The 13,215-nt window shown below is 36.1% G+C and overlaps 1 protein-coding gene across 1 annotated transcript in view; it reads left to right on the forward strand.

Moving 5' to 3' along the window:
* Window positions 1-663: 663 nt before the first annotated feature.
* ap1m1 (adaptor related protein complex 1 subunit mu 1) overlaps window positions 664-13,215 on the forward strand; it is a 32,982-nt gene continuing 20,430 nt past the window's right edge. The window contains exons 1-7 of the mRNA XM_030159468.1: window positions 664-866; window positions 3,199-3,355; window positions 3,478-3,545; window positions 3,636-3,766; window positions 5,789-5,936; window positions 6,101-6,227; window positions 9,700-9,842. Of these exons, the coding sequence (XP_030015328.1) occupies window positions 825-866; window positions 3,199-3,355; window positions 3,478-3,545; window positions 3,636-3,766; window positions 5,789-5,936; window positions 6,101-6,227; window positions 9,700-9,842 (816 nt within the window). The 5' untranslated portion in view covers window positions 664-824. The remainder of the gene's footprint in view (window positions 867-3,198; window positions 3,356-3,477; window positions 3,546-3,635; window positions 3,767-5,788; window positions 5,937-6,100; window positions 6,228-9,699; window positions 9,843-13,215) is intronic.

The raw sequence follows: 13,215 nt of genomic DNA on the forward strand, positions 1-13,215 counted from the left end.
TCACAAATTTTTTTTCCTCATTAATATAACAATGCATATTATGGAGGGTTAATGTTTTACTGGTTTATAAACTGTACCTTTATATTATATCCTTGTACCAAATATATAGAATTTAAGAAAGAAAATAGTAATCTGAGGAATTGTGGCTATAATCTGTAGTGATGTAATTATCTATTGATAAATCTAATACTAATTATCATTTGCTGGGATAGGTATTTTTAGGCCTTAAACTTTGTTGTATCTGCTCCTCATACAGAAATACTGTGCGTAAGTAGCTCTCTCCTCCTCATATCTTTCTCTTACTTGCTTATCTTGGTCAAAACTTTCATTTCTCATTATAATTCTTTTTTTTTTTTTTTTTTTAATTCTTGGTTATTTAAGTATTTAACCTCCTAAGACTGAGGAAATGTTGGCAAAGTAAAAGCTTTTTTGTTTTTCTTAAATACGTGCCTATATTGGAAACATCATGATGCAACAGTTTTTTCAGATGCAGTTTTTAAATGTTTATGGAATGTCCTTTGTGGTGGACAGTTGTTTTTTTTTTTGTTTTTTTTTTGTATAAAGTTGTGACAGTGGGTCTTAGGAGGTTAATAAAAATAAATGCCTGCGCCTTGTGTTTACTGGTTCCTCCGGTTCAGCAGGTGGCGCTCTTCCGACAGCTCAATGCAGTTAAATAAGGGAAGGGTCTCTTTCCTATTTATTTCATTTCAGTATTATGAATGAAAGTGTGTTCTTAGATTTTAGCCCAGAGATTGATATTATTCAGCACTGTTAATAGTAGTTGCTAGGACGAGCTTTCCTAAGCTCGTATACATTAGTTCAAGATGTCAGCAAGTGCTGTTTATGTCTTGGATTTAAAAGGAAAGGTAAGATAACGGTACTGCTGCTGTGCTGCTAAGCTAACGTTAGCCTAGCTAGTAGCCTAGCTAGCGCATTCTTCATTGACAGATTATGATGTGGCTCGGCCCTCAGGAAGGTATTAACAGTAGCCTATCGAGGTTAATGTGTAGCATTGAGTTTTTGGCTCCAAATATACCCCGGTAACTCATCCTTAGTCGGGCCAAAAGTGGGTAAAATGATTAGAATGTTAGCAAACGCAACATTAAGAAAGAAATACGGGTTAACAGCTGTTTGTTCCCAGATCAGCAGGGATTAGAACCAACACCTGCTCAAATCACCGCTATTCTACGTGTCCTTTCTGACTGGCAAGAACTTTTACAGCTGAGATCAAACATCTATAACTTGTTTGAGTTGTATCTCCCGTGATACACTCGGCCCAAATATAATAGATTTAAGAAGGACTACTTCAACAGATGTTTTTGGGGTTTTTTTCCCCCATCTATCAGATATTAGATGATGGTGTCTGACACTACAGCATCAGTGACAAAGCACCTGTTATGCTTCATAGTACTATTAAAATATTTGTCAGCTATTGCAATAATTGGAAACGAAATAGATGGATACGTTAGATATGTTAACTCACATTCTAAACATACATGCATAACAGCTAAAATTTGCTTAGAAGTCGTATTTATGTCTTTGTGCATAAGAAATCAATATAAGTGAATCCCCAAAGGAACTTTGTGTTGGTAAATGCGAGTTATGCAAATTTACAGGATTTCAGTTCTGTTGCACAGTGTTGATGGTCACATGAACTGTGTCAAAAATGTCCAACTTCATCACAATTAATGCTAAATTTTCATATCACAAATGGCCAAGTTATATTTGAACTGGATTTACCTGAAAAACAAATATTCTATTCTTTTAGATTCCCCAGTTTTTCTTACAAGATTAAATACTACATATCACATGTTTTATTTTTACAGGTGGCAATATGGAGTATGGTGCTGATCCATCCTGTTTATGTTACGCCAGTACATACGTTAAGAATGTCACACGTCACTTTTTAAATCAACAGTTTTCTAATAATAAGCATTTTAATAAAGAAATAACAATTCTATAGTGTTATTTACTCTTTAGTATGATGATAAACTATACAATAAATAATTATGATCCTAGTTTTTGCACAGGCATCATTTGTGGAAACTGTGACATGGCTGCCGAGCATCAGTATGATGGGATCTGTAACAACCATGTCACATCCGTCCACTGCCACATTTAGTGTTTTTGTGTCAGCTGTTATTGTTTTAGATCCACAATACTAACATTTATGAATAAGATGCTAATTAGCAATAGTAAGTATATAAGTTTATTACTAATAAAGTACTGGTACTGACCAGATCATCATGGGTAATGTCACGTCCGTCCACCAGTTATTTATGCTCTTTCTAATGCTGTTTTAAGAGTTCTATTCTAATTTATTTTCTTCTATTCTGTGTTATTATTTTATACTCTATGCTATATTCTGTTCTATACTGAATTTATTAATTTCAATGCCCCCCCGCACCAGGGGTTAGGGTTATTATACCATGTTAACCCTAACCCTATTATACCATATTCAAAATCCAATATTTCTGAAAATATAGTTTCCACTGACAAATAATATCAGTAGTCTGTGCACAAATTTATTAGCATTATTTCAACACAGTTCTATGCATTTCTTACACCTTTTTTTTTTTTTTTTTTGACAAAAATGGCCACTCATTTGACCCCCTAACTAAATTCTAGCCGATAACATATTGGTGATCAAAACAAAATATATAATGTAATATGTAGAGAACTGGACAGTAAAATAGTAATGATAACATAATAAATATTTGATTTTACTCTATTGTTTTTGACAAATATAATAATAATTTAGAATATTCTACTTTAGATTTGTGACACGTTCCAATGTTTTGGTGAGTGTTTGATAAATCTGACCATGAAGAATAGCCTAAAACCACCATTTAGTCATCTGTTGGTTTTTTGTTTGTTTGTTTTTTGCATTTTATTCAGGATAGGAAAAACTTCCTTTTTTTTCACCATGTCACCCAGCCCTAACTAAAACCATAATTAAACCCATTTGTAAAGCGTTATTGCTCAATATCCAGTCCAATTTTGATGAACTCAACTGTGAAGTTAAAACAGATTTTATTTCTATTGGTTACTTGTTGACATAGCCATCATCACTTGAAAATGGTAGTAGTATTATTTATCCTCAAGGGTCTTCAGTGTTGCAGCACAACTGCAGTGATTAATAAAATGAAGTGGCACAGATCCAGCTGGCTGTTCATATTCACCAATTGTTTCTTTCAGGTGCTGGTGTGCCGAAATTACCGTGGAGATGTGGACATGTCAGAGATTGAGCATTTCATGACCCTTTTGATGGACAAGGAGGAGGAAGGGACACTGTCACCAATCCTTGCCCATGGGGGAGTTCGTTTTATGTGGATCAAACACAATAACCTTTACTGTATCCTTATTTGTCTTTGCTCAATATTCTTTTTCATAAGCAGGTCTAACAATTTGCTGTTATAGTTTTTTCTTGTTCTTTTTCACTTTGTGCATGTTTTTCTTAACATTTATCTGCCTCAGTGGTTGCAACATCTAAGAAAAATGCAAGCGTTTCTCTGGTCTTCTCCTTTTTGTACAAAATTGTTCAGGTAGGATTTTACTGTCACAAAGTCAATGCTGACAGATGTAGTTCCTAAGTCTGAAATTCTGTTTGTTAATTTTTCTTCCTAATTTTTCAGGTTTTCTCAGAGTATTTCAAAGAATTGGAGGAGGAGAGCATCAGGGACAACTTTGTCATCATATACGAGCTGATGGATGAGCTCATGGATTTTGGCTACCCCCAAACCACTGACAGCAAGATTTTGCAAGAGTGCGTAGTCACAGTCAGTCTCTAATTAAAGTAGTGAGGCCTTTACAGTTATTATTGACTCAGCTCAGATTGTTTGTCACTGCTGTCTCTTAGATATCACAAAAAAATGATGTAACAAACATTGCTAATCTGTTTTCTGGAAGCTCAGATTGGCACGCTGGGCCTCATGCGTAAATGGAAAATAAGAGTCTTGTGTAGGACACATGAATCATGCAGACCGCATAGTCTGGTTCTTACCCACATGAGTGTGTTTATGAATTTCGTTTGATTTTTAATTGAACACACATATTTGGCATTTATTAATGGATATAAAGAAATTCCTCAAAAACCAATACAAGGGCAAAAGCATTGCGTTAAAATATTAAAAGTCTGATTCAGTTGAAAGGTTTAGTTAGGGTTCTTACACCCAAGTGCTCTTAAACTTACCAGAGTTCCCTGATAGAAAATACACTTCTTTTCTTCACTTCTGCAGTTTTTTGCCAACTGACAAATGAACCTATTGAGGCAGTGATATTTATGATGTGTAATCGCCATCTTTAGGCTCAGAAATATTTTGAACAAGAAGGAGCAAGTTGAGCTGTTTTCACTCACAAAATGCAGACTTTTCGTATTAGATTATGTTTATACGCAGGATTACTAGCATTGATTTCATTACATTTCACTCATATGATTGTGTTTACAGCTCAAAAAACAGGTTTAGAGTTTAGTAACATTTCAATATCAATAGAATATTATAAAAACCTTTTTTTTTCATTTGAATTTTTATGAAGTAGCCTTTGTATGCACTGGCTTAAGCTTTGTAAGTAGAGTTAGTGGATATTGGACTTTTCACAGAGCAGGGTCATGAAGTTTTTTACAAGACAAGTTTGTTAATAACAGTTAAAAAAAATAGATTGTGAAAAATATGACTATGAGACAAAACAATGACAACAAAAATAGGCAAGTTGTTGATGTTAAATAGCAGGAGGCTTGTTTTAATTCTGATCTCGTTTGATGTCTAACAACAAACGGGAAGAACAAAAGCACTGATGAATGCCCTCAGTGGTAAAATGTTTCATGCACCAATTTAATTTATTTGGTGTACCATTTCTGAATTAAGCTATTTTTTGTTTGTCCAACAAAAAACAACAAAACATCTGTGTAGTGCACAGTGATGCTGTTGTAACATTTGTGTTATTTGTATCAAAACCTGATAAACTACAAAAAAAGGTAAAAATCATTATTTTTTCAGATAAGATTAAAGACTTTATTGTCATTGTATTTCTATACAATGAAATTTGGATACACCTCCAAAAAGACTCTTAAAAAGCCTACATATATACATACATACATATATACACACACAACATTTAACACAAAGCACAATTGATTTGAGAGTTATGTTAAAAAAAACTTGCATTTTTAAGTTAATGACTTAAAAGAAAACAGATAAATAAATATTATTGCACATTGTTGTAATTTCACCTTTTGGGCTTTCAGGGCAGAGTTCAGTGTGACTATAACTCTAGAAAAGAAACTGTTCAGTAGTTTTGTGATGTACAGGGTGATATAAGTCTTTTATGAAGATTTATGATTCACTTGAATGAATGAATAACTATTTGTTTCAGTGCTAAAACATTATCAGAGGAATCAGTGAATCAAACCTCACTGAAGCAGCTCCTTCCACATGTACAGGAATTGTTATGACTAACTAAATCAGTCTCTTCTGTTGTCTTATTTTCACACCTTTGTGCTATTGGCGTTTCATTTCCATATATCCGAGGTGTCAAAAACAGATTACTGTCCTCACCATCAACAACTGTAAGTGACCGTTTAACCTTACAGTGCTGTGGTTACAGCTAGACGTGTAGTAATCAAACTGTGGATTTCCCCTTGTGCTTCTTCGAGTACAGTAATAAGTCACACTACCCTCCTTTCAGTAATCATCAATCTGTGTTCTTCTGTCATGATTTTCTGGAAACTCTGAATTACAGACGGGTAATTTCCCCTTTCTCTTCCACTGTGTTTATGTTTTCATCACAGATACATCACCCAGGAGGGACACAAGCTCGACACCGGCGCCCCCCGTCCCCCTGCCACAGTCACCAACGCCGTCTCCTGGAGGTCAGAGGGCATCAAGTACAGGAAGAATGAGGTCTTCCTGGACGTCATTGAATCAGTCAACCTTTTGGTAGGAACTGCTTGTTTTAGATGTGTTTCTTAAGAAGCAGCAGTAAACTTCCTCCCTGCCTGCGTCACAACACACTCAGAGAGTAGCGCTAACTCATGCTGTGTTTGCTTTTAAAGGCTAACTTTCTCTGATGACTCTGTCGGTCCCTGTGTTTTTTTTTCCAGGTTAGTGCCAATGGTAATGTTCTTCGCAGTGAGATTGTTGGGTCCATTAAGATGCGTGTCTTCCTGTCTGGTATGCCCGAGTTACGACTGGGCCTCAACGACAAGGTTCTGTTTGAAAATACTGGACGTGAGTTTTTCTCCACGAACACACAACTGCACAAAGTCACAGGACAACCCTCTTGAGTTGGTCAATTTTTTTGTCATTTACGGCTATACTCTGAAGCTGGATTAAAGGGTTTGTGGTCACACTGGAAAAAAATCAAAATCTTAACAAGTGTATATTTCTCATTTCTAGTCAAAATATCTCATCACACTTAAAATAAGACATAATCACCTAAAGTGTAACTTTTCAGTGAGATATAAGAACTTATTTTTAGACAATAGATCTTGAAAATCTTATTTAAAGAAATCTTATCAGTGATTTTTGCAGTGCACATTTTCAGTGTCACAATGGTGGTTCAGTTTTTCAGAATCAAAATACTTTATTAATCCCAGGGGAAATTATTGTGTGTTACAGTTGCTCCAAGCAAGTAAAGTAGCAGGAAAATTATACATCGGCTAAAATTTATTAGAGATCTTCTTTATGTCTTTGTGCATAAGAAATCAATATAAGTGAATCCCTAAAGGAACTTTGTGTTGGTAAATGCAAGTTATGCAAATTGACAGGATTTCAGTTCTGTTGCAACATGTTGATGGTCATATGAACTATGTTTTCAGGTCAAAAATGTCCAATTTCATCACAATTAATTCTATATTTTCATGTCACAAATGGCCAAGTTATATTTTGACTGAATTTACCTGAAAAACAAATATTCTATTCTTTTAGATTCCCCAGTTTTTCTTACAAGACTATATACTACATATCACATGTTTTATTTTGTCAGGTTGCAATATGGAATATGGTGCTGATCCATCCTGCTTATGTTACGCCAATACATACATTAAGAATGTCACACGCCACTTCTCAAATCAGCAGTTTCCTAATAATAAGCATTTTTATGAAAGAATAGCATTTCTATATTGTTATTTACTCTTTAGTATGATGATAAACTGTCCAGTAAATAATTATACTAGTTTTTGCACAGGGATCATTTGTGGAAACGGTGACATGGCTGCCGAGCATCAGTATGATGGGATCCGTAACAACCATGTCACATCCGTCCACTGACACATTTAGTGTTTTTGTGAAGATGTTATTGTTTTAGATCCACAATACTAACATTTATGAATAAGAGGAGAATTAGCAATAGTAAGTATGTAAGTTTATTACTAATAAAGTACTGGTACTGACCAGATCATCATGGGTAATGTCACGTCCGTCCACCAGCAAAAGTTTTCACATACACGTGCTATTCAAAATCCAATATTTCTGAAAATATAGCTTCCACTGTCAAATAATATCAGTAGTCTGTGCACAAATGTATTAGCATTATTTCAACACAGTTCACAGTTCTATCCATTTGTTACAACTTTTTTTTTTTTTTACAAAAATGTCCACTCATTTGACCCCCTAAGTAAATTTTAACTGACATACATATATAGCTCTCTCTCTCTCTCTCTCTCTCTCTGTATTAAACACAGAGCAGTAATTTGTACAATATGTACTAGACAGATATTATATTATCTTATATCAATATGATATCAATATGATAATTAAAATATATGTAGATAAATAAGTGTGCAAAAATATTGTTGTGTGTAATTATAATTATGAGGTTTTAATGAGGAATTAAACAGTCTGATGGCCACAGGCAGGAATGATTTCCTGTGTGCTTCAGTGGTGCATTTGGGTGGCATCAGTCTGTCTCTGAACATGCTCCTGTGACTGACCAGTATGTCATGGAGTGGATGAGTGGAGTTGTCCAGTATTGTCCTGATCTTGGACAACACCCCCATCAGAGAGTCCAGCTCCATCCCCATAATGCTACTGGTGTTACAGATCAGCTTGTTGAGTCTTTTGGCATCGGCAAACCACAGCCTCCTTACGATGGTTGCCATGTCAACTTATGATGCACACATAACCTCCTCCAGAACAGGTCATGTTCAAGATAACTAATCAAAACCAGGAATTGACAGTGTCTCTTTTTATTTTAAGGACTAGTACCATCCTGACTTCCTGTTTTGTTCTTAGTGGCGCCTGGTAGCAGGAGTTGTCAGACATACCGGGGCCACAGCTCCCAATGGCTCAGTGTGAGCGGCATTCAGTGTACACATGAGAGGGTGCTACGTACAACATCCAGGACTGAACTCACTGACCAGTCACAACCAATTCAGTTAATACTTTAAAACTCTAATATGTATATATTAATACTTGAGTATTTGGTAGCAATTTTAAGTCAAAGAGACATGAAATAAACAGTTTGCAAGGAATGATCAAGTTCATCAATAATCATCAATATTAAGATCTAACTAGACGTCTACAGTGAGATGTCTGCCTCCGTGTTTAGAATCACTTGGAATGCATTTATTGATCATGAGAGTGGGAAGATCTCTCAGAGGTTTTGTAGAGCATCTAAACCAGGGGTGTCAAACTCATTTTAGTTCAGTGTCCACATACAGCCCAATTTAATCTGAAACAGGCCAGACCATTAAAATAATATCATAATAACCTATAAATAATAACTAAATATTTTTGTTTTTGTGGAAAAAGTCAAAGTGCACTTTTAACAATATGTCTCAGCTTCTCATTTACACATGTGCATTACAACTTTGTAGATCATTTCGGATCTACAAATGCACAAAACTATTAGTACCAGTCATAGTATTGTTAAAAATTCACTTATTTTTTAAGGAAATTTAAGGTTGTTCATGGTTGTGTAGATTATTTGCATTTTTTTTAAAAGATTCATCCCATGGGCCATCCCATGATTGGACCCTTTACGGGCTGGCTTTGGTCCACATCCCGCATGTTTGACACCCTTGATCTAAGCTGTTTTTCATCCATATGAGAAATCTCAGCTGAGGGAACTATCTCTCACCTCATCATAATCCTAAAAAATAGACTGATAAAAGCATTAAAACCTTGGCTCGTGTTATGTGTTTGTTCTCTTGCTTCCAGGCTTTTTGTCAGTGTTGAAGTTTCAGGTTATTAAAATAGCTTTGTACTTCATAAGAATACGTCAATGCAAACCATTAATTGAATCAGAGTAAACAATAATAATCAAAGTCAGATGTATTACTACACATTCACACAGTCTGCAGTTGGTTTTCCGTCTTGGTTCAGTAGCGGTGTTGCTTTTGGCCTGTGTTATAGTCTTAAATTCCTCACATACGTTTAGGATTACAGTTTGTTCTTATGGTGAGAAATGTGTGGCTCTAGTCCAGTCCATGGTTGTGATCAGTAATACCTACTCATAACTGGAGTCTGATCACTTTGACAAAAGGAGGTGACGGCTACAGTCGTGACACCTCTTATGCACAGTTGTGGTTGTCAGTCTCATTAAACCTGTTGACAGAACCATATATTGGCTGTGTCGACTTTGACTCATAGTATTGGCAACTGTCTGCATCTCACACACTGTCTGGAAATGTGTTTCACAGTATTCTTTTTCATGTCATGCATTTGATCTAAACGTTCTCTATTGTGTGTTTTTATGCAGGTGGAAAGAGTAAATCTGTAGAGCTGGAGGATGTCAAGTTTCACCAGTGTGTGCGTTTATCTCGCTTCGAGAACGATCGCACAATCTCCTTCATCCCTCCTGATGGAGAGTTTGAACTCATGTCATACCGCCTCAACACTCATGTGAGTACTGTGCACAGGAACCACCAGAACTGCACAACCTCCCTAATGGGACTGACCCCCGATCAGAGGCTTAGCCTGGATGTGCACTCAGTCTCTTCTGATATCTCATATTCTTTTACTCAATTACAGATACTCAAACAAGTCAGTCAGCAATAAATTAGTCAGTAAAAACCAATAGCCAGTTATTTGGCACTTAGAGAGAAGGAAAAATAAACAAAACGCTGCACTTGACTTGTAGTTTGCGCAGTAGCAAGAAGAACCTGTATGCTCAGGAGCGCCCTCTGCCATGAGGCAGGAGTACTGGCTGCCTCCCCCAGTGCCTCTTTTATGTGATTTTATAATTGATCTGCGAGACTGAACAAGTTACACATACATATACATTATCCAGACTATGGAAAGTCAGGGCATACAATCAAAGTATTTGAAACCATTTTATTGGAGAGATACAGAGAGACAGAAATACAGGGGTTGGACAAAATAATGGAAACACCTTAAAAAATCAACAAAATATAATTTAATATGGTGTAGGTCCGCCTTTTGCGGCAATTACAGCCTCACTTCTCTGAGGTATTGATTCATACAACTTGTGAATTGTTTCCAAAGGAATTTTAAGCCATTCTTCAGTTAGAATACCCTCCAACTCTTTTAGAGACGATGGCGGTGGAAATTGACGTCTTACTTGAATCTCTAAAACTGACCATAAATGCTCAATAATGTTGAGGTCTGGGGACTGTGTCGGCCATACCAGATGCTCAACTTCATTAGAATGTTCCTCATGCCATTCTTTAACAATTCTAGCTGTATGGATTGGGGCATTATCATCTTGAGGTGAAGGTGTTTCCATTATTTTGTCCAACCCCTGTACACTATAATTGCATGGGATGGAGCACAGTTTGTGAAGAATAACACGATCCAAGGTGAGGCTCAGCTCGCTGCTGCCGCACCATATTTGAACGGGTAATGCAGAAATTCTGCAATTTTAAATAATTTAAATCATCATATTATTGGAATCACATGGAAAATAAGTTTATAGTACAGATCAGCAGACAAATATCAACATTTATTTTATTTGATCATTATTTGTTTTGTTTTTCTTTACATGATGACAGTTAGGCTCCACCTCCTCTGACCGCACGTCACTAGAGCGTAGGTGTGGACAGATGACAAAGTGGAGTTACTGTTTAACACCAACATGTTGGGCTCAACACGTATGAGTTAGTGAAAAACAGCAGTGGTTTCACACTCTTTTTTACACAACCACATATATGCATATAACATAGTTTTTAAAAATGCTGTGTTTGAGACACGTGAAATACATTTCCAATGTGGATGAAAGGACATATTTTTTACAAAATATCTGTATTAATGTGGACCACGGCTTAAAAATGGAAAAATCACCCACTGCATGATTTTTGAAAAGTGCTACACAGTGGGGAAGAGGATAGAGGGGGTCTAAAGGGGAGGTGGGGATGTGTGAGACAGGAGTAGTTCAGGGACAGAGGACCACAACCACCTGAGGATTCTGCACCGTTTGGGTTGTTTTGCTGCTGCACTGCCAAAATGCTCTTATACATAAATCATTGTCACTAAGTGTGGACTCTGTTGAGAATGTTTTCCCTGCTTTACTTCGTCATCATACAGTCATTTCCCACAGGGAAATGGAGCACTGAAGCTCTTCAAACCGGCCAGACTTGACAGACAGACAGTGATTCTGTAGCTGCCTCCGTTAATTTGTTACTGTGTTATGTGTTTGTTGCCTTTTATACATTAGTTCAGTTACAAAGAATCAAACAGCAAACTGAGGCAGTGGTAAAAGGTGTGAATTGCATTGTCAGTGGTTCAGGAAAGGATAGAGCAACATATAGGCTTTAGTTTCCTATTGGAAAATTACCATAGTTTTACAGATTGAAGTGCGAGTGAACACCTGTGATTACGCTAATAACTGTTTGTTTTATAATCTGATAATGTAGAGTTGATTTCATGTCAGAATGGGTCGGCTCAGAAGGACTTTAAAACAGGAAATGGTTGGTTGAGCCATTTTCACCTCTAAAATTCTAAAATCCTTTTTTTCCCCCTATATGAAGGTGTGTTCAGTAGCCTTGCTGAGTTTCATCATGTACTTCAGTTTGCAACTCAAAAAAACTCTTAGTGTTTAGTACTTCTTTAAACCCCAAACACCTCCATTACTGCTGATTCCAGTTACGTTTTCTGACGTAGTTCACCAGATAAACAACTGGACAATCACTTTCCCTAGAGAGACCTTATATACTGCCCTTTTCAAAAGGTTACATTTAACAACAACATTAATAATGACAGCTTTACAAGGCACTGTTGGTATCGTTTATCCATAATTATACACAAATATTAAAATATTTCGGTGCTTATGTTCTATGAACCCATAAATTCAGGCTGAGAAACAGCTTATAGTAACACCAGGAAGTCCATCCATCCGAGATTTTTGTCCATCCCATTCCTAGCACACTATTCACCTGACTTTTCAAATTGGACACACATGTTCTTCACCACTAGGAGAGGTGCAGTGCACAGTTTGATGGCTGAATTTCAATTTTGGCTTTTTTCAAATTACTTTTTAAAAAATTTCCGCTCAGTCAATTTGTCCAACCAATTTTTTTGGACAATCATTCACTCAGTTTTTTTTTCTAATTTCACACATGTTTTTTTTACATGTCCCCTTCTTGAAATTTTAATTTTTTTTTTTTACACATTTTTGAAAAGTTTTTAAAAAGATTGAAAGTTAAGACTCAAAATTAATCCCTGGGTAGGAGGGTATTGGTAAACAGGAGGGGCAAAGTGTTGTTCGACCAGGAGGGGGTATGTTTATTCACTTGTCCCATAAAGTGTTTAAGTAAACTCTTCAGTGTGCCTGGTGTATAATACCTATGCACAGAATGTCACTATTATTCTTTTGTTTTGTTGTCTTCATAAGATTGAACTGGGAACACTTGCCCTGCTTTGGCACAGTCCAATTTTTTGTACACTTTTTTGCTATTTTAATCAAAACTGTTAGTTTTTAGTTTAGTTTTTAAATGCTGATTAAAGATTTGGATAGTTTGGAGTGGGGAAAAAGATGAGAAACTATTTTGTCAGGGAAAAAAAAGTGACGCTGCCAGGAAAGGAAAGGACTATTTTTATTAGCTGTTAAATTAAACATCTGAATCAAAGTAATGAATATGTAAATAAACTGACTTGCATTGTTGAACATCCAAGTCAAAGCAGTTAAACAATAAATCTGAGACAGAGCATCAATCATCAGGTGACAGTTTATGAAATTCCCATCTGTGGCTTCTGCCTCTACTATGCACTAATATGATGATAGTTTGTTCATGTCTCAACAAGGACTGTTAAGATACCA

Source organism: Sphaeramia orbicularis, chromosome 17, assembly GCF_902148855.1.
Source record: "Sphaeramia orbicularis chromosome 17, fSphaOr1.1, whole genome shotgun sequence".
In the NCBI taxonomy this organism is placed as follows: Eukaryota; Metazoa; Chordata; class Actinopteri; order Kurtiformes; family Apogonidae; genus Sphaeramia; species Sphaeramia orbicularis.